The sequence below is a fragment of the Epithele typhae genome (genome assembly GCF_022376455.1).
Source record: "Epithele typhae strain CBS 203.58 chromosome Unknown BXZ73scaffold_7, whole genome shotgun sequence".
Classification (NCBI taxonomy): Eukaryota; Fungi; Basidiomycota; class Agaricomycetes; order Polyporales; family Epitheliaceae; genus Epithele; species Epithele typhae.
This window is the reverse complement of record NW_025954198.1, coordinates 133,230-159,554: the sequence shown is the minus strand read 5'-3', so window position 1 is coordinate 159,554 and position 26,325 is coordinate 133,230. Positions and strand designations below refer to the sequence as shown.

At 56.5% G+C, this 26,325-nt stretch overlaps 7 protein-coding genes across 7 annotated transcripts; 2 read left to right on the top strand and 5 right to left on the bottom strand.

Annotated features, from left to right (window-relative positions):
- Positions 1-684: 684 nt before the first annotated feature.
- Positions 685-6,972, bottom strand: BXZ73DRAFT_75106 (uncharacterized protein; the record flags this gene model as incomplete). The annotated part of the gene is made up of 20 exons (XM_048022155.1): positions 685-750; positions 804-888; positions 949-1,037; positions 1,100-1,318; positions 1,348-1,419; positions 1,455-1,537; positions 1,594-1,753; positions 1,810-2,073; positions 2,123-2,392; positions 2,442-2,821; positions 2,873-3,564; positions 3,615-3,999; positions 4,050-4,377; positions 4,430-4,731; positions 4,789-5,155; positions 5,206-5,456; positions 5,509-5,594; positions 5,718-5,904; positions 5,985-6,519; positions 6,571-6,972. The coding sequence occupies 20 exons, from the start codon at positions 6,970-6,972 to the stop codon at positions 685-687; spliced, it is 5,223 nt and encodes a 1,740-aa protein (XP_047880857.1).
- Positions 6,973-8,192: 1,220 nt separating this feature from the next.
- Positions 8,193-10,653, top strand: BXZ73DRAFT_42156 (uncharacterized protein; the record flags this gene model as incomplete). Its single annotated transcript, XM_048018901.1, has 4 exons — positions 8,193-8,264; positions 8,344-9,290; positions 9,341-10,165; positions 10,260-10,653. 4 exons carry the CDS (start codon positions 8,193-8,195, stop codon positions 10,651-10,653), a joined length of 2,238 nt encoding a protein of 745 aa, XP_047880856.1.
- A 251-nt stretch (positions 10,654-10,904) lies between these two features.
- On the bottom strand, positions 10,905-11,527 carry BXZ73DRAFT_42228 (ribosomal protein L44-domain-containing protein; the record flags this gene model as incomplete). Its single annotated transcript, XM_048018916.1, has 4 exons — positions 10,905-11,088; positions 11,145-11,230; positions 11,306-11,426; positions 11,493-11,527. Coding segments are annotated over 4 exons (426 nt in total), but the record flags the coding sequence as incomplete, so codon positions are not given.
- Positions 11,528-12,300: 773 nt separating this feature from the next.
- BXZ73DRAFT_42133 (armadillo-type protein) lies at positions 12,301-17,046 on the bottom strand (the record flags this gene model as incomplete). The annotated part of the gene is made up of 18 exons (XM_048018899.1): positions 12,301-12,360; positions 12,411-12,600; positions 12,652-12,728; positions 12,782-12,859; positions 12,913-13,059; positions 13,111-13,225; positions 13,277-13,382; positions 13,441-13,951; positions 14,009-14,173; positions 14,224-14,344; positions 14,400-14,952; positions 15,003-15,072; positions 15,132-15,180; positions 15,231-15,416; positions 15,469-15,555; positions 15,608-15,672; positions 15,722-16,309; positions 16,423-17,046. 18 exons carry the CDS (start codon positions 17,044-17,046, stop codon positions 12,301-12,303), a joined length of 3,792 nt encoding a protein of 1,263 aa, XP_047880854.1.
- Positions 17,047-17,259: 213 nt separating this feature from the next.
- Positions 17,260-20,723, top strand: BXZ73DRAFT_88317 (N-terminal acetyltransferase A, auxiliary subunit; the record flags this gene model as incomplete). The annotated part of the gene is made up of 14 exons (XM_048024897.1): positions 17,260-17,410; positions 17,462-17,655; positions 17,881-18,084; positions 18,151-18,307; positions 18,366-18,488; positions 18,537-18,647; positions 18,697-19,322; positions 19,382-19,461; positions 19,514-19,583; positions 19,640-19,691; positions 19,749-20,021; positions 20,076-20,174; positions 20,229-20,473; positions 20,523-20,723. The coding sequence occupies 14 exons, from the start codon at positions 17,260-17,262 to the stop codon at positions 20,721-20,723; spliced, it is 2,586 nt and encodes an 861-aa protein (XP_047880853.1).
- Positions 20,724-21,059: 336 nt separating this feature from the next.
- Positions 21,060-24,000, bottom strand: BXZ73DRAFT_42006 (Pkinase-domain-containing protein; the record flags this gene model as incomplete). Its single annotated transcript, XM_048018880.1, has 8 exons — positions 21,060-21,609; positions 21,666-21,794; positions 21,849-22,043; positions 22,099-22,322; positions 22,372-22,526; positions 22,586-22,755; positions 22,806-23,196; positions 23,244-24,000. 8 exons carry the CDS (start codon positions 23,998-24,000, stop codon positions 21,060-21,062), a joined length of 2,571 nt encoding a protein of 856 aa, XP_047880852.1.
- Positions 24,001-24,183: 183 nt separating this feature from the next.
- BXZ73DRAFT_42107 (uncharacterized protein) lies at positions 24,184-25,521 on the bottom strand (the record flags this gene model as incomplete). Its single annotated transcript, XM_048018892.1, has 5 exons — positions 24,184-24,294; positions 24,350-24,461; positions 24,516-24,902; positions 24,966-25,183; positions 25,234-25,521. The coding sequence occupies 5 exons, from the start codon at positions 25,519-25,521 to the stop codon at positions 24,184-24,186; spliced, it is 1,116 nt and encodes a 371-aa protein (XP_047880851.1).
- Positions 25,522-26,325: the final 804 nt, after the last annotated feature.

Genomic DNA, 26,325 nt, shown 5'->3' with positions numbered 1-26,325 from the left:
AGTGTACACTGTATAACGGAGTAACTCTGATGTGCGATCGATACCACGGGAGCCGGGTTGTACTATCATCGACAATTTCGAAAGCAAGCGCATCTCACCCTTTGTGCCCACCCCGATCAGGTTTCCTTCTGCTCCTCCGTGACCTTCCTGCGTGAGGTGCCGCCGCCGGTGCTCCGGGCCTGCCTCGACTTCAAGTATGCGGGCCCCCGGGAGCTGGGAGACCTTCTCCACTATCAATGAGCTCGTGGGCATCCTGGCGGCGATGTATGCGATGCCGTCGTGGCGGATGTGGGATGGAGAGCACTGTGCAGAGTCTCTGCAAGGTCACTGTCCCCGTTTATGGTATGGGGATGCCGCCGCCGAGCGGAACTATGTTGTGTTATTAGTATGATCCTTGTCTTTTTGTTCATAAGTATCTTCGACCCACAATCCCGCCTTGTCCAATCTTTGCATGAACGAGCGACTGCCCTGCTTGATCGAACACACGCGTTCTCAGTCAGGATGGCAGTTTGTCAGAGAGATGCATTCAGCCGGCAAATATTATAGTACAGAACTTTGAGGTGCTATCGATACCACGGGAGTTGAGTTGGACTAGTATCATCGACGGTTTCAAAAGCAAGACGTTCTCATGCTACAGTCTTCGGGATTGTCCGGGAAATATTCTACAGGTTGTGGGCCTTCGCCTTACTTTCCGGTCATGATCTCCGAGCGGCACAGGGGGCAACTCGAAGAGTGACTGGTGTTGAACCACTGCAGCAACCCGTCAGCAAGAGGCATCGTGTCGAGAGCGTCGAGACACTGACCTTGTACAGGCACGCAGCGTGGAATCGGTTCTTGCACGTTTTGCAAGGCTTGCGCGGCAGACTGCCGTCCGTTGCGTTCACAAGTCTGGGGTAGTCGGTCAGATGGTGGGCGCGACGGCAGTAGTTGAAGCGTCGGCCGACTCACGAGTAGCAGATGGCGCATTCGGCGACGCCTTCGAAGTGCGAGGACACGTTCTTCAAGAAGAAGCTCAGCCCGTCGACGATGCTTCCGCTCTAAGACGATCAGTGGTATCAGCGCTCCTCGCGACCCACAGAGCCCGGGAGAAGAAGCGCACCCTGAACGTGAGGATCAGCTGCACGCCGAGCACCCACGCGCGCCAACGGTCCTCCGCGACGCCGACGAGCTTCGAGACCCGGATCTCGATCGTATGCAGCGGCCAGTCCACGGGGAGCTTCACGGTGAGCTCGAGCCGCTGCTCGTCGACCGCGTACGCTGCCGTCGCCTCGTGCACCGCCGCGGCCACCTTCACCGTCACGTTCTCGCCCGCAGGTCGCTCCCGGGCACGGCGGCGGCGTCGCGCACGCGCGCGAGCTCGGTCCGGATGATCGCGGGCGAGAAGTGCCGGGAGGTGTAGGTGGCGACGACGGTCGACAGCTGCCGGTCGCGGCAGTCGACCAACCAGGCGCGACCAGCGAGGGCACGAGCAGGAGGGCGCGGTAGTAGAGGTGCGCAGTGAGCAGCCGCTGGCTGAGCGAGGTCTCGGCGGAGTAAACTGCGCGCAAGGAAGAGTAAGCGCTGGTGAAGGGAAGGAGGATTTGAGGAGCTTACAGTCGAGGTAGTACTCGTCGACGTCCCATATGTCGACCTTGAACGCCTTGGCCATGCCTCCGTACAGGTCAAGGATGCCGAACACGGTCGGGAGAAGTCGAGCTCCGACGAGGTCGAGATCCCGGAGTTGGTCGATGTAGCCGGACTTCACCTTGAGTGACTGTATGCGCGATTATCGATCAGTAGTGGTCTATACAAGCTCGAGTGTTCGCATACCGCATCAAGGAACAGGTCGAAGGTTACCATCCAGGCGAGCAGATAACCGAACCACTCTTGGCCATACTCGTTCATATCTTCGTGGTTCGGGCTGCGCTGCAGGATGTCAAGCAGCTCTGACGGGATTTCAACCTTGATCGTCTCTTCAGTGTCCACTGCAGCCTCGATGACAAGTTCCTCAGTGTATTTCTTCGCCGCCTCTTGCAAGAGCTGGTACGCCATGCGTTGCACATCGACGGAGCTGTCTAGAACAAGGTGGCACATCTGTAGAAACGTGAGCGCGAGACCACGTAGCAGCACTGCCGTTACAAACCTTCCGAAGCGTCTCGCGGGTGAGAAGGGAGGTGGGCAGGTTCTGGACGATCTGCAACGCGAGTTCACGGCAGGTGGAAAGCGGTGCGGATGACGCTGCGTCCAGCTTCAGGGCAATGAGATCGCGGATTAGCGTGAGGATCGACGACTTTCGTTCCTCCCATATCTCGCGGAGGGTTCTCGTCGAGGCAGCGAAGTCTTCAATGACCATGAACAACTGCAACGATCTTGCAAGCGCCACGAATGTCGTCGAGTCGTCGAGTGAAGCGTTCTATCGCTGCCGTTAAGACGTGTGTTGCACTAGGGCGTGAAGTGCGCACCTCTAGGTTGTTCTCCATCACGTCGAACATGAGATCCCAATGTCCCCCAGGCACATTGGACAAGATGGGAACAATCGAAGCAAATACGAGAGTCATCTCGGTGTGCACATCTTCCTCCAAGTCCTCGTCCGAGGTGATCCACTGCTGGCAGGCCTTCATGAAGTTGACTGCACGGAGCTGCGGCAGATAGACGATGTCGGATTCGGGGTCGGGCGCAGACGCGGCGAGGTTTCGGAGCAACCAGAGGCCCTCCGTGTTCGCTTTGGACACGGGGATGCCCATGATTCCGGCTGCGAGCTCGTTCCGGAGGCGGTCCAGCCTGGTAGGCTCTGGGGCATAGCGGGTGATGGAAAAGATCATCGCTAGCGCGGTATGGGGGGCTGTGAAGCCAGTTAGAGCAGTTTGGCTTTGCGACAATGCGATATACGCACCCTGCCTCTCCAGTCTCCTGGCCACTGCCATCCACTGTTCCGCATCCGCCTTTGTAGCTGTATTCAATACGTGATGTAGGATCATATGCAGCACCCTCGACTCTCGGACAGTGTCTTGTGTCCTCGCGTTGCTAATCAAATCGACAATGAGCTTCCCAGCGCCATCGAGACGTTCCGCCGAGCCTTGGCCAAGAAGCACCTTCGTGACGTCGGCATGCCACGTCTCTTCTGTGAACGACGAGAGCAAATAGGTGGCAATCTGCAGCGTCCTGTCTGTAATATTCTGCAGGGTAGCGCGTGAAACGCTTTGGGAGAAGACCGGGCTTTGCAACGCCGGTAAGTGCTTCTCGTCTTCTGCGTAGATCGCAAGGGCTAGGAAGTGGTGCAGTGCCCAGAAGTTGGTCTTCGCCGTCTGCCGGTCGTCTGCGAGATGGAGCAAGAGCCCGTGCACGACGCGCGCGTACACCGAGAACCCTTGGTTGTCGCAGTCTGGAGCTTCGTTCGCTGCCGCGCGGAACTGGGTTGGAGGGGGGACTAGAGGGTCAACGACCGCAAGGCTGGCGTCCAGGGGGGCTGGAGGAAGCTCGGTAAGCAAGCGGTCGATCTCGTCCCGGGAGGGGAAGATTTCTGCGAGCACGTTGATGCTGGCGCCGTACGGCGAGGTCGCTACCATGCGAAGAATATGCCCAGGGCTGAGGAGATATGTGAGAAGACTGGAAGGGGAGATGGTAAACGGACTCACGTCGGGCAGGCGACGAAGTCGGCCATGAGATCGCGGAGGAGTTGCTTGACGGCGCCCATAGTGATGTTCTCCACGGCTTCGCCCCCAGTTGCGGCCCACTCATCCCAGAGCCCCTGTGCGGTCTTCTTGAGAGTCTCGTCCATGGTGCAAACTTGAGGCATCAGGAAAGCCAGCAGGTAGATGTAAGGGTAGAGCTCGGCTGACGCAGAATCCAGAAGGAGGCCGGACGAGCCATTCTTGACAAGGTCGCGCAGTAGCGTGAGCGGAGTAGTCAAAGATGCTACCGAAGGCTTCTCCTCTCGCAGCGCAGAGTCGACGTGGGTGGAAAAGGCCAGGACAAGGCTTCGCATTGAGTTCTCCGAGCAAGCGTCAGAGACGAAGTACTCTAAAAATGCGTCAAGAATCATCAAACAATGTCGGCGGAAGCAGACGTACTGTGCGATATGAGAAGCCTACGAACGAGTACAGCTCCTGTTGTCCCAGGAGGACCCGACAGCGCCTCTGAGAGGAGACTAGCGATCAGACGTTGGGGTCCTTCGTCTTGGGGACGTAGATAATCTGGTAGACTCTCATCCTCGGCTGCATCCAGTAGAAGCGGCAGAAAGACCTTGACATCGTCGGGACTATCGATGATCTTGAGAACTTGATGCCACACTGAAGAACAGATGACCTGATCTTGGCGATGCTGGAGATACAGGATGACGAGCGAAGGCATTGTGTGCAGCAGTTCATTTGTTTGACCTTGGACCAAATCATCTACCCCCTGTTCTGTAATCAGTGTCGTGCCAATGGGTCAGGGGATGTTTTCTATGTACCTTGGCAACCTGGGGATCCGTAAAGACAACCTCACCGAACGCGTGGAAAATGTTGACCAAGGATGCCACTCGAGCAGCGTCCACCTCCTCCACCTTGAGAACAGCTGCACACTGGTCAAGAGCAAACCCGACGATAGACAGCACTAAGACAGTGGCCGCATCTCCAGGAACCGTACCCTTTTCCATGGACGTGGTGAGAGCCTGAAGGACATCAGGGATGAGCAGAGGAATGGCTTCTGTAGACGGTGTGGTGAAAGCTTGAACGGCGGTAGTCACCACACTCCATCCCGCCTCGAAGCTTGCTGGATGATCCATGCAGGTCAGCCGTCAGGTTGGTCGTCATAGGGGAGCTGGCTTACGAGGATGCAGCTTGTGCAGCGTGATGAAGGTCTTCCCGAGTTCCGTTCCAGCCTTCTTTGCGGAGACTTTGAGCGTTCCTGAGGTGAAGTCCTCCCAGAAGTGTTTGATTTGTTCCCGTACGAAAGAGTTCACTGCTTCCTCGCGCAAAACTTGCTGGTCGGATTGACTGCGGATGAGAGACACTGCCTCATCTTCTTGAGAATTGATGATCCGCCGGGTTACGAATACCAGACATTCGAGCAGGGATGACAGAAACGCGGCGGAAGCTGCCACTCGATCTAGCGAGTTCAACACGCGCGCATCCACCGCCGACCAGAAGGACGCAAACAGGACCTCCAACGGATGCTCAGAGGATAAGGCAATAATCTACGCATATAATCAGAAAAAGAAACGACCACGATGTTGTACGCACGTACCGCCGAAGGGATCGTGGATAATATGATTAGAACGGTGGGATACCCCTGCACCGGGGAGCCGGAGCATCCCGTCGCTAGGAACTGCAAAAACTCGTTGTATGCGTGCGATTGACCAAGCTGCGGCTCCGCGGGCTTCAGCTGTGGTTGAGATTCCTCTCCCTCATCTCCTGAACCTCCATCTTCATCCTCGTCCTCATCCTCGTCCTCATCCTTCTCTGGGGTGGCCTCCAAGATCCAAGATTTTGGATGTGCTTGGATCATGTCAGAGCCATACGGATCCGACCCAAAAAACGACAAGCTCACCTTTCAGGAAGAGGAGGAGCGGTTGCCACATCGAGGACCTGACGATATTGTCCATCTCGACCCACGCAGAACGCAGTATAGCTCGACTAAGGACGGGAATGATAGGCTCAAGACGATCTGAGAGATTTTTAGGGTTAGTATGATTTGCAAAGGACTACCACGCACCCCGGTGTTTCTGCATTAATGTCTGTATCAGTGACCACGCGGACCGTCGAACGACTGGCTGCTCGTATCCGAAGCTCTCAGCATCCACAAATGGCGGAGTCTTGCCTGAGTATAATGAAGACCACAACGCGGGGTTTGCGAAGACCGTCCAGAAACTTTCTTCAGTGGCCTTTCCGGCGGCGTCTTGAGCCTCTGAGGGCAGTGGGTGATCAGAGCGCGAGGATTTGACGTCTGGGATACGCACGAAGGAAGGAAAAGAGATATCATTGAATATGTGTACATATGCTGTACAGAGGACGTAGGACACCCACTCAAGACCCACTCGGTTGCACCGAATGCACTTACGCGTAACCGCGCCTTCCTGTCCTGCTCCTTCTCTTCATCTTCCTCTGCCTTCGCCCGTCCAACAGGCTCGTCGTCTTTCCGAACTGGTGTTCCGCGCCCGGAGCCCTTTCTGCTGGGTGTGAGAGTGGGGATTGCAGTTTGTGGAGGGTTGATGTAAAGGTACACCCCAAGTGGATCTAGGAGCGTCCGGTAGACGAAATCCCACAGCCGAGGAAAGAGGGCAGCGTCGAGCAGCAGCTTGCCCTCCGTACTCTCTGATGTGGAGACGTACCTTGCCCATGACTCCCTGGCATAGGACGAAACCTGCCGATCAACGTCGTGAACAGCTAGACACCACGATCCTAGGACGGATTCCGCGTGGTCTGAGGAAAGGACTTCTCGGATCTGGAAGAAAAGCGCCTGTCGAAGTGGACGAATGTCGAGGATAGACGCATGCAATGCGACAGCCTGTAGTCGAATCCGTCGCGAAGGGTGGAAGAAGAGGGCCGGGACATGGTGCAACTACAGCGAGTTATGAGCACAACGCAAACGCACGAGCATAGCAAAGCTCACCCAGACAGGAATCGTCTGCTCCAGATTGTAGAGCAAGTATTCTGGCTCATCCCCTCGCTTAGCCCTTGCTATCCAAGCAGTCTGAAGATCCTCCAGTGCCCGCCTCTTCGTGGTCGCGTCCTTCTTCGCGAGCAGCCGTAGAATGACCGAAAGTTCAGGGGGTAGCTTTTGTGCGAGGCCAAGCGTATCGAGAGGATCTGGCTGAGCAGGCGTAGGCTTGACCGGTGGAATGTAGACTTTCTTTTGAGGCTCTTTCTTGGCCGCCTTCTTGTCCTTGCCCTTCGGTTTCTTCTCCTTGGGGACTTGGGGCTCTTCTACGGTGCCCTGGGCGGCAGCCGCCTTGCGCGCATGCTTCTTGCGTGTCGCAGCGCTCGCGGAAGAGTTTTTTTTCGATGGTGGCATCGAAGAGGGAGGCGAGGAGAGTGGGTGGAGTATTAGATGGCGGGCATGCTCGAAGTGCTGAGCAGACGTAGAGCGGGCCTGACTCTGCCCGAGTCCTGCGGCAGCGCTCACGTGGACAGGCTGACCGTGACCGCGGTGCGACTCGGACCGGAACCCACGTCAACCTAGTCTCCCCTAGACAGACCTTCCTTGAAGACGTCAGCCTGGACTGGCCCTGAGGGCAATGCACGGTGGGCGTCGCGCCAAGGGATATAGTATGATGGAATTCCAGGTCACAAAACCAATTTGTCCAAGTACAAGGGCAATAGATGAGACACGCTGATCACTTCGACTCCAATTCTGCCAGACGATCCACCAAATCTTCCATAACCGACTTCGTTCTCCTGTGGGCCCCCACCATGCTGTCGGTCTGGGCAGGTATGCCAGAGAATCGCTTCGTAGGGACCAGCGGAGTTGACTTGGGCTCAAAACCGGGGGCGATTCGACGCAGCGCCTCTCGTTTACGGCGCTCTTTCTCTTCTTCCCGGGCTTTGAGGTAAGCCTCGCGACGAGCAGCATGCGCAGCGAGCGTTGTCTTTCGCGATGCCTCCACAGTGAGGACGTGCGGCTCCAGCGTAAAGGGATAAACAAACTAAACCATGTCGGGGTCAGTGCACATCGGCGCCGGGGACCTCAACATACATAGGCCGTTACGTTGTCCGGGAGTGGATGGATATCCACAGGAAAGGTGACCTGAAGAGAGGCCAGAATAAGTACCACCAATGGTTGCAATGCGACAGAGCCCACCGGTCGAGGGAGCCGAAGGCTAGGCGACTTGATTAGCGGCACACGAGAGGCAGCCGCATACTGAGATTGTGCTACATTGACATTGAGAATAAATCCGTGAGTCAGACCGTTGGAGGCCGAGATAGTGACTGCTCACTCTGGTTTGCCATCTTCACCACGTACCGAGACGCGAAGCCGAGGCTTAGACCGCACGGGCGTTGAGGATGGTGGTGGGAATACAAATGCGGGGAGCTAGCCGAAGGCGCTACTCCGCGGCTTGACCACGGACCACCACCACCACCTTCTCCGCAACCACTTCCGTTGTCCCCTTGTCTCCCCTTTGCCCCCGACCGTCTGTCGACCGCCTGTCTCCGCAACCTGTCTGAGAGCTCACATGCAACCCATTTCGTTGACTTGAAAGCGGTACAACTGTAACGAAAAGAGAATATCACCAGATGCATCATAAGATATCGCCTCGAGACAATCTGCCAGGACGCAAGCCATTTAACCCGGATAGAAGATGCCATGTACGTCGACGTTTTTTGGGAGTCTCATCCCTTCTTCCAGCTCGTCCCAATCTTTCTGCGAGCTGACCGGCTGATGTAGTGGTTCGACAACTCTGGGCGACCGTTTAAACGCCTCGATGGAGGAATCGGATGCCCTCGCGACATGATGTGTTTCTTCGCTCATCCCAGTGACGGTGACAAGTGGCGAGATGCACGCTCGGCTGGCGAGCCTCCCTTGCATTATTTAACCGACGATGAATACCGCTTGATTGTTGGACGTCCCCGCTCTCCTGGAAGGCTTCCTGGCTACAGACCCTCTCATCCCTATCAACCACGCCGTCGCTCAGCCAGCATAGAGCGCAACCGCAGAAGCGCTGAACGCCGGCATGATAGGACCCCTCCTCCCGGTCCCCGACCGCGCTCCAACAGCAGAGGTCACGCACCCCCCACTCTGGCGTCAAGAATCCGCAGGCGCTCCTCAAGCAGAGGTCGTGATATGCGGCCCCCATATCGTAGCTCTCGCTCTCGGTCCCCGCCTCCTCGCGGCGGGCGTCCCCGTTCACCTCCGTCAGGTCCTGGGCACCGTCAGAATCGTTCGTTCGGTGGGTATAACGATAGTTCACGTAATGGCCCGCCTGGAAGAGGAAGAAGCCCCGTTATATTCCCCAAGGTTGAAGCAGTTGACGTACCGATGAGGGACCTGCTCGCTCCAGCTCGACCCGGCAGAGAGGATAGTATTGCGAGCACTCAGGCACCTGCACGTCCTAGAATTCTAACAGCACCGGCTTCTGCAACATCTGGCTTTTCTTCGGCGAATCAGTTGAACGGGAACTTGGCAACAAACGCACTCGCAGGGCCTTCAAAAACAGGAAATTCAAATTCTGACGATATTTTGTCTCTCTTGGAATCTTCAACGGCGCAATGGCAACAGATATCGACTGCAGTAGCTGCCGCAACGTCGGCCGTACCCAGATCTGGCATGCCGAGTCCGTTATCGGGGGATTTGTCGGCGGACGAGGCGCAGAAAATCTGGGCTAGTCGCATCGAGTGAGTATTCCCTTCCTTTCCACAGATTCAGGAGCCCATACCCCCTTCAGGCTGCTCGCCGCAGCCATGGTCGTGCACAACGAGTGCCGCGCGATGAAAAATGACATTCAAGACTACAAAAAACTCGCAGAATCGTTCAACTACCAGCGCCTCGACCAAGAGGATCGCACCGTGCTCGGCGGCCATGCCCAGACACTCGAGCAGCAGCTCGCAAAGAAGTCAGAGGACCTCCGCCACATCTTAACCCAACTCGCCGGCGCCAGATTTTGGCCCACACACACGCGCAAACGGGCACCCACACCGGACTCGGACGGCGCGCGCCAACAAGAGTTCATCGGTCACCTGCAGTCCATCAACGCCTCAGTCACCATCCTCCAGGGCCTCCTCCGCACTGCCGACCGCCGCTGGGAAACGATCGCGGCTCGGCTCGAGGACGACCACCGCACGTCGGATCCAAGCGCATTCCTCGCCGAGGCCGTCGTCCCCGCCGAGCTCGCGAAGATCCGCGACGAGCTTGCCGAGGTCGAGCGCCGCCTCGGTGACCTCGAGGCCGGCGCCGCACGGCACCGCGACGCTCTCGCGGACGAGGTCGACGCGATCGTCGCCGAAAACGTCCAGGCCGTTGTGCTCGCCGCGACGGGCAGCGTCGAGGCGCGCCCGCCTGTGCCCCGCGCCGTGGCGGCGCTCTCGGAAGAGCAGCTCAGGACCCTGCGGACCCTCCAGGAGAACGCAGCGGCCACGGGCCAGCAGGTGGCCCGGCTGTCGAACGAGGTCCAGGCGCTGGCGGGCAGCAATGACGTGCTGAGGGCGGAGAATGTGCAACTGCAGGCCGAGTGCGCGCAGCTGAAGCAACAGCTTCAAGAGGTACGTCGTTTGTGGCTAGGTCATGCTGTCGCCCCCTCCCCCTCCTTCCGTTACCCCTGCATCGCAGTGTCTCACCTGCGCCCTGGTCGCCGTGTAGGCGCAAAGCATGGATGCTGCTACTAGTGACTCTGTCAAGCTCGATAGGATGCATGCCGAGATGCGCGCACTCAACGTTGCGGTCAAGGCTTACGCAGGGCAAAGTTCGAGCGGCCAGCAGGCATCACAAACCGCAGACCTCGTTGCGAAGCAGGTCACGCAGCTGCTCAGCAAGGTCATTCCCCAGTTGATCGCACCCGGTCTTCAAAACACGCAGACTCAGCTCCTGCAGGCGTTGCAGGCCCAGCAAGCCGAGGCGATGAAGGAGTTCACTGCAAGAATCACATCCACTTATGCTGCTGTCGAGCACGTTCAAGCTTCCATGGATCGAATGCAGCATCACAACGTCACAGGCAAGTCTCTGTCTCCAGTCAACGGCACCTCGACCAACGGGCAAACATGAATCGATGAGACGACGTGTTATCAATCAGGTGGTATGCCTCTTATGCATATTGTATTCGCTGTAGGACTTGTAGCATCAAGGTTTCTCGACACGCATTTGTACATATATCACACGTTCGAATGATCATACATGCAGACGACCCGTCATAGTCTCTCAGGGACACTCATCGCGAGATGTAGTCAAGGGACTCCACACAGACCCATAGGAATACAATTTTTTGACGTGCGTCACATATGCATGAGAAGTGCATACTACATGGTGCAGGATGGTAGATAGTGGCTGCGATAATATGGAGAGGGACAAGAAAGAAGAGACGATGCGAGAGCAATCACTAATGGGCAAACGATGAGCACTGCACGCGAGCTAAGGAAGTCAGAGGTACTCACGAACTGGAGAGCGGCACCCTTCGTCTTCTTCTCACCACCGAGCTCGAAGCTGCGAGGTTTGAGCGGTGAACATCAAGCATGTGCACCAAGGAGATAACGACGTACTGCTTGCAGCGCTTGAGCGAGAGCTGCATCTTGTACTTGCACACAGTGCACTCCAGCCGGAGCACGACCTTCTTGGTCGTCTTAGCCTATTCATCCCACCGCAAACCACACCCGATTAGCCCTCCGGCCAACCCACAGCACGACGACTGAGTATGACACACCTTCTTGTGGAAGACGGGCTTCGTTTGACCACCGTAACCCGACTGCTTACGGTCGTAACGACGCTTGCCCTGCGCCGCCAACGAATCCTTGCCCTTCTTGTACTGGGTGACCTTGTGGGGCCTGTATAGCGCGAGGGCACGGGGAACATTCAACGCAAGAGACGAACGCATAGGGGAAGGGACGTACGTGTGCTTCTTGCAGGTCTTGCCCTTGCAGTCTGTGGATCCCTCGTCAAGCTCTCCTCAAGAAGCTACCCCACAAACAGTAACTCACAGGTCCGGCGAGTCCTAGACGGCGCAGGAGTAGGCAGTCAGCACGACAGCATCCACCCCACAGCCAAGGACACGCACTTGGGGATGTTGACCATGGTGAAGGCGTTGGCGGGGCGTAAGTCTTGCTGGATTTTGGCGTACTGGCCTGCGCTATCGTCGTTCACTCCGTCCTCCGACGGATGCGGAAGGTAGTTCTTGAGATAAGGTTCAAGCTCCGACGCAGCCACAAGAATGGGCGTCTTCGTCTCCGGGCCGTGAACGTTTGATTGCGCGGCGAAGCGTCCCGTCAACCTTGCAGACGTGCTGTGACTGTGTTATCATTATATTCCGGATCCCTTCCACTGCTAATATTATGCTTTCTGCTGTCGGTTCAGTACGTACATCTCGTACTACGGCCTCTGGCTGTATTGAGCATAAGTAGTCGTTTGATATCATATCATCGCTCATTGAGCTGATGGACAAGCATTTCCGGCTGGGCTTTGAAGTAGAAGATATCGCAATAACATTGTACTCCAAACATGATATAATATCGAAGCCGTAAGTCATTAAGAAAGCAGAGGAATACATCTACGGGTAGCACCTACAGTCAGCCAATCCGGAAGAGACAGTAAGTAGAGCAGCGATGCAGGCACAGCAAGTAGAGTGGGATAGCGATGATACAACATATGTCGTCACTGAGCGTGATGCATGAAAACTGAGGAGAAGACTAGCGTAGCGGAGCATCAGCCACTTGCTCTGGCCTCTCGCTTCGCGGCTCGCTTGGCTTGCTTTTTGGCTTGAGCCTGCAAATGCCTGGTCAGCACAAACGTCTATGTTGCTGTGAACGACGTACCCTTGTACGCGTCGGGCGTTCTTTCGTCTCGTCTCCTTCCACCTCCGCTTCCGAAGACGAGCCAGACTCTGGAGGCTTGGAAGGTGAGGTTGCCGCTCTCTCCTCGTCCTCGTCATCATCATCCGGATCAGACACGTCGGACTCTTCCTCGGACTCGTCGTCTTTGCGCTTCCTGGCTGTCCGTGGACGCCTGCCAAGGATGCTCAGTCAACTTCCATGTCCCAACGGTGGGGTTACGTACTTGGAAGTTCCATTCGCCTTCGTCCCAGCCGCTTTCCGTTTGACCCCTGGCTGTCTGGGAGCGCGGGGCTTCCTCTCCTGTGGGTGGAACTTATGGGAGACGATAAGGGTAACTTTCAAACTGAACGGACCTTGGGTTCCGCAGTGGCTTTGGACTTCTCCGCGAGCCATGTTAGAGCCTCATCGCTCAAGTACACCCTCTTGAGGATCTGGTAGGGTATCAGTCTCTGATGCGACGCCGTAAGAGGTAATTGTGACATACCTGCTTCCCTGCCTCGGGGCTCGGTAGGGGACGAAGGATATCCTGAGGCAATCGGACTTTGCCTGGCCACGTCTCCAAAGTCCAGGAATGCGCTTTCGCGTGTGTCCGGATCAGATGCTGTGCGAGCTCCGCTACGACGTACAGATTCTGGGAGGAAATCAGTTACCTGCAGGAATTTGGATCAAGAGTGCTCCCTACCTCGCTGTAGGTATGTGATTCGGCGTCGCGCACTGTCTTGGCCTTGAGGGAGATGTGATAGAGCAGCGAGATGTTGTCGTTGTTCGCCACGAGTGCCAAGAAGAACTGGATATACCTGCAAATTCGGTTGTAATGCTGTTGTCTCAAGAGTGAGAATGAAGAGTACTTGGCCATATCCGGAATGCCCTTCGCGTCGACAGTGAAATCAGGATGATGCGCAAGGAGATGCAGTAGACGAATGAAGTTTTGCTCGAATCGATCGAGCCTGACAACTAGAACGAGAATCGGCAGATTAGTGATACCGTAAAGAAGTACGCGACTGTGACTTACTCTTCGGCATACTGTGAAGAGCATACAGGACATACGCCTGCGCCTTATCCTTGATGTCCTCTTCTGGGTCGTGCACGCATAGGAAGGGTGTCACATTGTAATGACTCGGCAGCTTGCTCCGTGAGAGCAACCCGAGTAGCTTGAGGAGGAATGTCATCCGAACGTTGTACACCCGGTCCTGGACAGTGATTGCGATCCTGGCGAAGTGTTTATTGATCTCCTCGGCGAAGCTACGCACAACGGAAAGCTTCAGAAGCGCCGTTGCCGCCTGCAGTCGCATCCGTGCCTTCGTCGTCGGCCGGTCGGTGTCCATCGCAGCCTCGGTGAAGGAGCCGTCGTGGAAGAGAACGGTAGAGAACATTCGAATGACAGGTTGTGCGATTTCTAGCGCGGACTCTGAGCCGGCATGGGCGAGACAACGGTTCCTGCAAACCTTGAGCGCGAGGATCTTGGCGCGCACTTCGTACGACACCCGCTCATCCGGTTCCCATTCGCTGTTGTCAATGTCCATCTGCGGAAGAGGAACGGTCAGCCGAGAATGACCGGTTGGGTAAAAACCTTCGCGCACCGAGTCATCTTCGAGAGACCGCAAGACGTCTTTGACAAGAAATGCCATGATGACGTCGCTCCTCTGCTCGAACGCGTCCGGTGCCCGAAGAGCTAGCTGAGCAAGTACTGCGATGTGAGCGACCAAAGTGTCCAGCTCAACATCCGGAAGCTCTTCAGATATTGACTGGGCGCGGTTTTCAGCAGAGGATAAAGAAATGGAGTGTCCCCACGCACCTCGATGAGCTGTTCGCACAGCGCCTCGGAGTTCTTCAAGCGAACGACCAGTTGTGTGGCGAACTTCGCATGCCGCTCATTTGCGTCATTGACGAACCGCAAAACACGGTCTACAGTACGCCTGCAACCATTGTCTCAGCTCGGACCCGCAAGTGGAGTCCCCAGTAACGACTTACTTGTCATTAGGTGCAAGCTTCGCGTCCCATGTCGCAGCCGCCGCCAGTGCTTGCAAGCAGACTTCTACGAGCCGCGCATTCCGTTCGTCGGCGACTGCTTTGGCAAATTCCCCGATATGAGCCTTGTACAGTGCCGGGCAGTGCTTCGACACGTAGGTCAGCCAAATCTGAGCAACCTGAGCGGTCTTTTGCGCGCGACCTTCAGGTTCGCTGCCAGCTGCGAACATAGAAAAGGACTGGTTCTGGTTCTGGGTTTGCGAATAGGCCACAGATGATGGGGGCTCGGCGCCTTTGGCAACTCGCTTGATCAGAGTTGGGATGGACGATGTACCAAGGATGTGGAGAGAGGAACGACGAAGAAAAGCTGACATCGTGGGCACAATGGCAGACGATTGTTCAAGTCTTCGCATGAATTCAATCCTGGCTTTCAAAAGGCCTTTGAGATCCGTCTGGACGTCCATGCATGTTTTCAGCAGCTTGTACAGTCGGGGCTCGTTGAGTTTGGCGAACGCCAGGAGATCCTCGCTCGCTTTCTGAGGCTCCGTGAAGTGAACTGAAGAAGAATTGGACCAGTGCCCGTTGGACAGCACACAAACTACTCACAGGCTATCTCTTTGATGATTGCATTCAACTTCTCTGTAACTCCATCTTCGTCGTCGTCAATGATTCCACCCTGGAGAGACGTCGATATCAGTATCGTAATAACAGGCTGAGAGAGGGCTGTAGACTCACGTTGTATTCGATGCAAACGGCGACAAATTTCTCAAACGGTGTAGGTCGTCTATGACAGAGGTGAGCATGATTACATATATCACCGCCCCTGCTACGTACACTCCCTTAAGATTCGTAAAGCTGAACAGAGTGTTCATGGCAATCTCGTCGTCCAAGTGGCGTGAAACAAGCAGAAGGCGGTCCGTCCAAGCAACTTCGTCCACATCGGTACCTTTTGAAGATGACGCAGCAGGGGGTAATGGAAGCGGTAGTAGATGATCCTCGAGGACCTGTTCGGCGAGTGACCTGGAGGGATGATGTCAGTCACGATTTTTGCATAAAGTATAAACACACGGACTTGACATCGCGGCTAACTGATGCACACTTCAGCAATTCCTTCGGTATCCATGCAAAGTGTTCGATTGCAGCGGGGTCGTTATTTTCGCTTTTAGACGATTGGGATGAGAGCATCTCGTGACAATAGGGTTTCAACTCACATCTCGGGGTATGCTAGACCATATAACCGCCCCACTGCGTTGAACGCTTCTACCCGAACGGCGCGCTGTTGGAGTGTCAGCGCCTACAATCCGGTGAATAACGTATAACCTCACCTTCTTGTCCAGCCCTCGACCAGCAACCCTTTGCAGCTGGGCCACAGATACGTGGTGAAGAGCCACCTCGTAATCTAGCTCCCCGTACAGCTTGCAAACGGCGGCACGAATCTTGTCGTCTGGATCCAACAACTTGCTAGCCAGCGTCTCCTCTGTTTCCCTTTGGACTTGTGGGAGACTGACGATGACACCCTTCATCGACTCCACCCATATTGAGCGTATCAGAACACTTTTGTCGTTTCGTCGACCCAACCAGTGTTGCCATGTTGAGTGGTACTTCTGAGTGAGGTCGAAACCGTGTTTGTCGGAGAACATCTCTCCAAGCGTCTTGGTGGCCATGACACGCAGCTGTACATGCTCTACGCGCAACTCTTCCTCGAGTTGTGGGACGACGTTGTGAAGGAGAGACGGACACGCGCGGTTGAGTTGCTGGATGAGGTCGTGCGCGACTTGTACTTCGTCGTACTCCTCTTCACGAGCGCGGTCTACGATGATGTCGGTGAAGTACTGGCACACGTGCCTCTGGAGCTTGTCTGAAGTCGCGTTACAGACTTGGACGGCGAGTCGGTATGAGGGCTGCTCCATTTTCTGAAAAGACATATATCAACACCACGGTTATAACGGAGTGAATCGAAAGTGACCGGCCGCACCACCCGGCAGGCAGGTGGGTGTGGTCACACGCAGAGGACAGGAGTGCTCACCGCATTCTTGTCTGTGAACTGCGCCATGATAACCTCCAGAACCTCGGAAGGAAGTGCTGAGCATTCGTCGATGAGTGCTATCAGGATATCTGCCATGAAAAGTTCGATCTTCTTCGCGAGGTCGCGACGCACGAGTCCGAAGAAGTCACGAAAGATGTCGACCATAAGCTCGTCGCCGTTTGGAAGGTCACAGACCAAGACGACGCTCTTGACTGTAGACAGAGATTCAAGAAGATGGAAGTATTCGTTATAGTAAGCGGAGTCCGCGCCCTTGAGACCGGTCGAAAGCTGGCGGAAGAAGAACTGGAAGATGTCGCGAAGCTCGTTCTGGTTGTATGGTGCGTCGGGGGCGTACAAACGAAGGAGGTCGGCGAGACAGCACGCGGTGTATGCTTTGACACCGCGATCCTTGTGGAGCAAGATGGAGGTGTTGATGAGGTCTTTGCGGATGGGCGCGAGGGAAGATATATCCGCGCTCTCTTGGTCCATATCTGCGAGCTCCTGGTGCAGCTGCTTGAGCTTCTTCAGGAGAGCATCGGTGCTGACGCCCTTGACGAGGATCTTGTCGCGAAACTTGAGCTTCTTGGGTGAAGGCTGCCCGGCATTACGCGTCTGGGCAACCATTGCGGAGGTAGGGGGGGAGGGAGGAGAGAGGAGAGAGGAGCGGGGTAAGCGAGCGAGCGAGCGGAGGCTTGGACGCCACCACTGACCACCAGGCGCGTCGCGCGTTGTTGTCGCTTGTTGTCCCCGCGCCTGCTACTTTCGCTCCTCGGCGCACTGGCTGTCATATTCTGGCTTCAAGTGGCTGCTATTCTGTCCCTCCTCCTCAGACTCGCCATGCCCCCTTCGCTCGTACCGAAGTCGCGGGTGCTTCCCTCAAAGGAGTCCGTTCTCTTCAAGGAGGTCCTCCACTACTACGAGGATCGGCAGCTCAAGAAGGGTCTAAAAACCGCAGACACTATCCTCAAAAAGTTCCCTGAGCATGGCGGTAAGTGTGCTCCAGGTCACGTTCTTCCCACTGTACTGACACGATCTTCAGAGACGCTATGCATGAAGGGTCTCATCCTCACACACTTAGATCGCCGCGACGAGGGTCTGGAGCTGGTCAAACAAGGCATTCGCCTCGATCTCACCTCCCACATATGCTGGCACGTCTTTGGGCTCATCCAGAAGGGCCAAAAGAACTACGAGGAGGCTCTGAAGTCATACACGCAGGCACTGCGCTTTGACAAGGTCAGAAGGCCTTCCTGTTCCCCCCTACCGCGCATACACTCCCCTTGGCCCGTATCCAAATGCCTATCTCATTTCCCAGAGCTTCCGTCTGCGGAAATTTGCTTGCGGGATGCTCACGTGGTATATCCATGCTCATCTGCCTTAGTGTGGCGCGATCTTGAGGCGGCTCGCCTTCGAGAAGAGGGGCTTCGTGCGCCGGACCGGAGACTGACATAAGACGGACAGGATAACATGAACATCCTCAGGGATGCCGCCCACCTTCAAACACAGCTCAGGCTGTACGACAGCCTTGTCGAAACGCGGCACACCCTTCTCCGATTGCGACCTCAAATGCGGCAAAACTGGGTTGCTCTTGCAGTAGCATACCACCTCAGCGGGAATCTGGTGGAAGCCAAGAACGTTCTTGAGCAGTACGAGCGCATAGTGAAGGTGCGTTTGATGCATGAACGCCCAAACTTATGTAATAATAAATCGCCGCGCATACAATGGATACAGAATGTACCAGATTACGACGTTGAGCTGTCGGAGCTTCTGCTATTACATGTGCGCATCCTCGAAGACTTGGCTGAATACACCAATGCGCTTTCCTTGTTGGATATCTGCGCGAAGGACCGGACCATCGTCGACCGCGTGGCTATAATGGAGTCTCGAGGTGAGCCAGGCGAATACAAGCGGTAAGTGCACCACCTGACACGAGGATGCTCATTCAGCCCGTATTCTCTCCAAGTTGGGTAAGGACGACGCAGATCAATCATGGCAAGGTCTAATCGAGCAAAACCCGGATTGTTACGACTACTACAAGGGCTTCCTGCTCAGCCACGGTATCGACGTTGGTGAGCAGGTTCTGGCTTGCTATCCACAACTCAGCTGATTCGTGGTAGAGCGTATTACCGAGGAAACCCGCGGTAAGGCTCTACAACGCCTCGAAGATTTCTCACAGCAGTTCCCTCGAACTTCTACTCCGCAACGGCTTGCGCTCAGCATTGCTCTCGGTGCGTACAGCAGTTTCATAGAAGATGGCTCCGCATTCACATCGTACAGGCGAGGAGTTCAAGAGGCTCATCGAACCTTATTTGAGGTCTCGACTGGAAAAAGGCATTCCCTCCCTGTTCTCTGACATCAAATTCCTCTACGAGTCTAACGAGAATCGCGAAGCGATCGAAGCCGCCGCCATCTCCCTGCTCTCCACTCTGTCTCATCCTCCAACAGAGCCATGCCCGGCAGATCGTGATCCCACCATGTACATCTGGACCATCTACTTCCTTGCGCAACACCACTCCTTCCTTGGACGACACCAGAAGGCTATTGGGCTCTTGGAGGAGGCTATGACCCATACTCCAACGTTGCCCGAACTCTATATGTTCAAGGCACGAGTACTCAAGCGGAGCGGAGACCCCTTCGGTGCCGCCAAGTGCATGGACCAGGCACGCGCGCTGGACCTTCAAGATCGCTTTCTCAACACGAAGTCAGGCAAATACCGCCTACGTGCTGGCCTTGTTGAAGAAGCATCGGAAGTCTTCGGATTGTTCACGAAAAAGGATGCGCCAAGCCCAGGGCAGGATCTGGAAGACATGCAGTCTTTAATTTACCTCACCGAGGAGGCGGACGCTTACCTTCGGAATGACAACCTGGCCATGGCACTCAAACGCTACGAAGCCATCTCCAAGGTGTGTCGTCAGTATATGGATACATCTTTTGGAATTAACCTCTGCACGTCGCATCCCAGGTCTTCGATGCCTTCGAAGACGACCAGTTCGACTTCCACGGCTATTGCCTGCGCAAGTTTACGATCAATATCTACACGAAGTGAATCCCACCGCTTCTACCCATTCCATCCAGCGCTGATCATCTATGTTAGCATGATTGCATGGGAAGACACCCTCAGGTCACATCCGGCATATGTTCATGCTGCCATCGAAGCCTCTCGAGTGTGTGCTATGACTACGTCGAGCTTGCGTGCCAATGTTGATGATATTACCGCTAGATACTGGTGAAGGTTCATGACAACCCTTCACTGGCCAGCAAACCGACATCTGGTATGTTTAAGTTCTGCAATGATAAACTTGTCGTGCTCACAACCAATCCTCTTGCAGGACTCACTGGCGCCGAGAAGAGGGCCAAGAAGAAGGCCAAGAAGGCTGAGAAGAAGGTGCAGGAGGATGCGAAGAAGGCAGCAAACACCACCGCCAACGAGGACAAGGGTCTCGACGCCGGCCCTCCCAAAGACGACGACCCGGACGGCTCGAAAGCATTGCAAGCACCCGAACCACTCGAACGGGCGGCCAAACTTCTCAAGCCACTCGCCGAGCGGGCAAAGGGTAACATCGAAGTGTGGATAGCGACATACGACGTCGCCGTGCGGAGAAGTGAGTTGCCTCGTATCCTGCTCCGGTCTCGTTGTTCACCCATATTGTCCACAGAGAAATACCTGCAAGCCGTACAAGCACTCAGCCACGCGCACTCACTAGATGCAGACTCACCAGAGCTGCACATTCGCATGGTAGATTTCAAGCAGCACTGTAAGCACTATTCATCTCCGTATGTAGACTGTCTCTGATTCTCTCGGCGGCCAGGGTCATCGCTTAAAGAAAAGCCCGCAGAGGCCGCCGCCGCTGCCGTCACGAGCGCCGTCCACAAGCTGCTCCCCGACGAGCTCTCCCTCGACGCCTTCAACTCGCAATACGTCCAGCGCCTCTCCTCGCGGGCAGACGCTGTCCTCGCCGCCGCGAAGGTCTCCAAAGCACTTGGCGCGCCCCGAGAGGAGGTCGAGGCCGCGATCGTCAACACGACCGCCGCGGAGGTCCAGATTTCTCTCCAGGCGAGTCTCCTTCCCTCTGCTCGACGGCGACGTTAACTATTTCACGCAGACCGCTCTCACCGCCGTCGCGTTCATGGTGGAGATCCAGTCGCCGCGCGCAGACGAGTTCCGCGCGGCGTGCGCGGCCCGCTTCCCGCTCTCGACCGTGTTCCTGCCCGCGGACGAGCTCGCAGCGCTGCGCAAGACCGTGGTGGAGAAACCCGACCCGGTGTCACAGGCGTTGGAGGAAAAGGACGAGGTTATCAGCTGAGGAGAGTCGGTGGCAGCCCGCGAGAGCGCGCCGTGTAACAACGTGTCGTACTAGATGATCAGGCCTATAAGTGCTTCGTAAATGAACCCGCGACGGGGCGCGCTACATGAGTAACCAAGGTGGATGGTATTACGGCGGAATGACATCCGCAAATATGTGTTCTAGCTGGTACAGTCCAATGTGAGGGAGTAAGCGGATGATGTACGACATGAGGACGATGGGTGATGATGATATAGTTCAAAGGGACATGTATGAGGGGATTGTGTCATGCGAATGATATGATATATATAAGATCTACGGGGTGTAGAATGATATGCATCTACAACGTACGGCCAGCTAGCCGTAGTTGAGCTCGCCACCTCCACCTCCGTATCCCCCATACCCGTCGTTCTGTCCGCGCCCGTTGCGCCGCTGCGACGGCTGGGCAGGGAAACCCTGCGGCCGCGCAGGAAGCCCAGGGGGTGCACCGCGCCCCTGATACGTCGGTGGAGGAGGAAGGGCGGTTGGCATCATTGGAATCGACAACGACAGCGCCCCTGTGAGATGGCTCGGGATGCCCTGGCCTGGCACGTATTTGATGGGCGGGAGCTGCGTGGGCGCAAGCTGAATCGGCGCAGGCTGTGGCACGGGCTGGTATCGGGGACCGGGGTTAGGGACGTGGGGCATGTACATGGCGGGGTGTCCCCCGCCTGCGGAGGCTGGGGGGCCGTTGCGGAACACTTCGCGGGGAGGTGCAGGGCGCCCGTGCTGCTGACCGACGCCTGTTGGCATCGGCAGGTTGCGCGGCACTGTCTCGAAGGCACCATTATTGGAGATTGTATTGGGGGGAGGGAGTTGACGACGGCCACGTTTGTCGAACTCGTGAGATGCCTCGTAATGCGGAAGCCTGCGTGGTGAAATGAGATGAGAATGCGACCGAAATCATGCCTCAGCGCTACGTACGTTTTAGGATCGGCGGGAAGAGGATCTGTCCAGAAGTAATCGTGGTTTAGCGCTTGCGAAGCAGTCAACCGTTCCTTGGGATTCACGACAAGCAGTTTATCCAGTAGATCAACAGTCTCTGGGCCAATGCTGCGCTTGCTATGAGCTATGAGGTGCAGCATGTCACACTAAAGGAACACGCACGACTCGTAAGTCTGTCGTAGCCGCCGAGGAGTCATGTTGAAGTCCTTGACGCCTTCGCATCCTGGAAGTGTCGGGTAATCGGGCCACGATTGCGCCGTCGGTGTTCCACAAAGCCGCCAGATTTTGTCGAGCTGGTCGAGGTCAGAGGACCCGGGCAGGATAGGCTTCCGGAAGAACATTTCTCCCAAAACGCATCTGTACGTAGCTAGTCAACATACGGAACACAAAGACGAAAGTCACACGAGCTCACCCGACACCCCACATGTCCACCTCCCCACCATACTGTCGAGCGCCGAGTAGAAGTTCCGGTGGACGATACCAGCGGGTGACAACGACGTTGGTGTACTTCTTCTTGGCGTGCCTCACGATATCGGGATCATACGCTCGCGCAAGGCCGAAGTCGGCAATCTTGAGACGTCCCTCATTCGTGATGAGCAAGTTGGCTGCTTTCATGTCTCGATGCAAGATATGATTCTGCAGATTGTGTAGCACGTGATTTGAATGAGAAGACGAATGAGCGTACCCGGTGCATGTATTCGGTGCCCTCCAACAATTGCTTCATATAGAGCTTGATTTGACTTGGAGTGAGTTTCACCCGTTCATTCTCAAGCAAGCCAGCAAGATCGTGGTCCATGTATGGAAATACCATGTATACAGACAACGGATCTTTCCCGTTACCTGAATCACAAAAAGGGATGTCAGCAGTATATAAGTCGGTACGACCCATTGCGACGTACTTCGCACCACAAACATATCCAAGATGTTTACGATGCATGGATGGCGCAACGACTTCAAGATCTTGATCTCACGAAGAGCAGTGACAGGCATGCCTTCCTTCTCGTTGTGCATTAGAATACGTTTCAAAGCGACGGTGCCGTGTCTGCGATGTTTAGCTTTGTGGACCTCCCTGATCCGTACGTTAGCCAAGAATACCAACGCGAGCAGAACCCGGCTTACCCAAAGGTGCCTTCTCCAATCTTGCTCAACATCGTGACATCGCTCTTTTGTCCGCACCCCTCGAATAGGCGTCCATAGGCCTCCTTCTCTTCTTCGCGGCTGCGTTGTACTGCCGGAAGCTTCCTTTTCTTCACAAGTATTGCCTTAGTTTCGATCGGAACTCTGACGTTCGGCATGGATTTCGCAGCATGGATCTCAGACTCTACGGGGGGAAGTGTGGATGGGAGGGGTTGGGGAGAATGAGTGACAAGCGGAGCGGCAGGCTTGGGAGGGAGGTCTGCTGGTGGAAGCGGACTTGTGTCATTGCCATTCGCGCTATGTCGAGGGGTGGCTCGCGGAGAGATCGGAGGTCGGGGAGAAGGTGAACGCAGCGTATACGACTGATAATCGTCTGCCGTGAAGAAGTCAGTTCCATGTCGCATTGCAGTATCTGCATACTCGTACCTTCACGCCGATCGCGTACGGGGTCGTAGGATTCTCGTTGTCGGCCGTACCTCTCCCTCTCGTCCTCGTCCTTCCACCGCTCCCTGTCGTAAGCTGAACGATATGTGTCTGACTCTGGAACCACCGGTCTTGGTGGAGGCAGCCTGTGCTTCTCCTTCCCAGATGCGGGGGTCAAAGGGGAACGTGGCGAGGACGGCGAGCGAGATCTCGAAAGAGGCCGTCTGTCCAAACTGCGCGGGCTCGGGGACCGGTACCGCCGCTCCCTCGACGGCGAGCGGGTGTACGGCCGCTGGTCCGGCACGTAGCTCTGCGCCTCCCACCGCGCTCGCTGCCCGTACCTGGCTGGCTCTGGCTCCCACCGGTCCCCTGCCCGCCCTCCGCGCCAGTCACGTTCATTTGGGGGCCGTGGGGGCAGCCCAAACCGCTTCGGCTCGTCGTCGACGTACCGCCGCTCGCCGTCCCGCTCCCTCTCTTTGTCCGCGTCCATTGCCCGTCCGCGATCTGCAACCCCATTCGCGCTCGTGCTTGGGCCTGCCCCGTTCTCCGGCTGCCGCGGCTTCTTCTTAAACGGAAAGGGGACCTTTACCCCTCCTCCTGCTGGGGGAGGGCTCGGTGAGCGCAGAGCAGGCGGCGGTGGCGGGGTGCCGTCGTCGAGTTCGCCCTCCTCGGGAGACGACGTGGCCATGCGTTTGCTGGGGCGGTCCCGGTCGGGGGAGCCCGATGCGGGTCGTTTGGGCAGGCCGTGTAGCATGGTTCGACCACGGTGCAGGGGGGCCGTGAGGCCTGAGGGGAGGAAGGGGAGGAGGTTGTGGTAGTCTGCAAGCGCATGTCGGTGAGCCACAGGCCGCTTACCGCGATTACGTAAGTACATCTGGATATCTGCAACCAAGTTCGAGGCCTGCCACTACGTACGGCTAGGAGATGCACGTTCTACTCATGGTCCTCCCGCTGCCTGATACCACATATCCATCCCCGTCTTTGACTCGTAATACTTGAGGGCTTCCGAGACTTGCGGGAGCGTCAGATAGCGATCCTTCAAGAACGACTTCCAACAGCGCATTATGAGTGGATAAACCAACAAAGGACCGATGGAAACAGACCAGCAAAAATGTCCGTAGGGCACCCCACCCAGCCGCCCGATGTATCATCCTCCAGTACTTGTCTATGAAATTTTTGACGCCGTCGATGTATTCGCCGGCCATGAACTGGGGACTGTCGCTGAATGAGTGCCTACGTATCAGATGACGCCAGAACCACGATGCGTACCGCTTGAGAAATACCCAACGATTCCAGAGGGCCAGCATCACCTTGTCCTCGTCGCGGATATCCTCCATCTCAAACAGCCCCTCCTCTCGGTCCACAATGGCCCAGGACAATACCCCGAACTCATCCAACGGGAGCCTGCTAACCAGATCGAAGATACGAGGGCCTCCGATACGACATGAATACGAGTTTTGCCCATCTTGATACGGCCACTGGGCGGCAGGACCTAGTTGCTGATCTGGTGGCGGTGGGCTAGGGTATCTCATAGGCAGCGAACCTCTGTATGACTTCTGGCCACCGGTGGTGAGTAGAAAAGGCTTCACATCTTCTTCGTCAGAGCTGAGAGATGGCCTCATCCCCACATCTTCTCCTGGGACCGTGATCGACTGCCTGACCAGTACGTGCATTGAGGTGAGTAAAAATTAGCAGGCAATATGTGCTCAAGAGACTCACCGAGAGGGAGGAGGCTCAGAGAGTCTTTCCGCCTTAGGAAAATCTAAGCACACCCCTGCAACTTCTTCTTCCTCGTCCTCGTCCTCGCCTTCCTTCTCCTGCCTTCCCTGATCCTCATCTTCCTCCTCTTTGTCTTCCTCTTGATCTGAGCTGATTGAGCTGTCACTTTCCAGCTCAGCTGGATCGGGTACGACTAGGTTGACCTGCCACCGGACCTCCTAGAAGATGATGAATGCGCGCAGCAACAGCTCACGAAGGCCGAACTTACACGAGAGCTCTTTCCCGGAAGCGCCCTCCATTTGACCTTGACCTGTGGGTGATCGCGCGTCAAATGAAACACGAGCATCTCCCTTGTGCTGAACGGCCGGTGGATCTGGCAGACGGGGCAAAGCCACTTTTCCGTGCTTCCCACCCAAGTCTGGCACTCCCGCTCTCCCTCGGACTCGTCGCCATCGCTGTCCGCTTCCGAATCGCTCGCCTCGAGGTAATACTTGTAGACGACCTTCACCGGCGCGTGTGGGTGCTGAGCGGGCGCCACGGGGATCCTGCGCCGCATACAATAAGCCTCGAAACCTTGGCGGAGGTTTTTACGAAGGAAGGGGAGGCGCTTCTTGCGCTTTAATTGAACCTCGTTGAGAGTGAGTACGTCAAATGCGGCACGGAGCTCGTCGGTGCTGTCTTCCACCGCCAGAGTTTTGCGCGCTTTCTTCGTCAGAACAGAGGCAAACGGCGGCTGATCAAGGCGGGATCGTTCGACGACGCGTTTGCGGCGGCTCCGACTCGCGCTCCCGCCGACGCCTGGCCACGGTTCCGTGGTGCTTGCGTGCTGTCATTGAAGGTCAACGCGCGAACGACGCGGGCGGATAGCAACCCACCCCTGTGCTGAGACAGATTCACCGGACGAACTCGAGTCCGAGTCCCTTCCGCCAGCAAACACCACCCTCCCCCTCCTCCCGACGTACGCGCGCGCGTGGGGCACCGCACCGTCCGTGCTACCAGCCGCAGTCCTCCCCAATCCGCTCGGTTGCATCCGCGGCGCCCGCGCCGCACGCCGTGGCACCGACATCGACGACAGCGACTTGCGCGGCGTGCTCAGCCGCCGGATCGTCCGGTCCGCCTCGTCCTCCCCATCTTTGCCCTTGTCCCGGTCCCGGAACGCCGCGAACCGCGACGGGAGCACGGTCCGGACTTGGTCGCGAGCGCGGTGGTGGGGAGGAGCGGCGCGATGAACGGGAAGGATGACTGGGCCGGGCGCGGGGGCGCGGACGCCTGCTTGCGTGCAGCGTGACGGTGAGGGTCGTGCGCCGGCGGTTGCGCACCGGGCGGGGCGGGGGCGGCTGTGGAGGACGGCGGCTGTTTC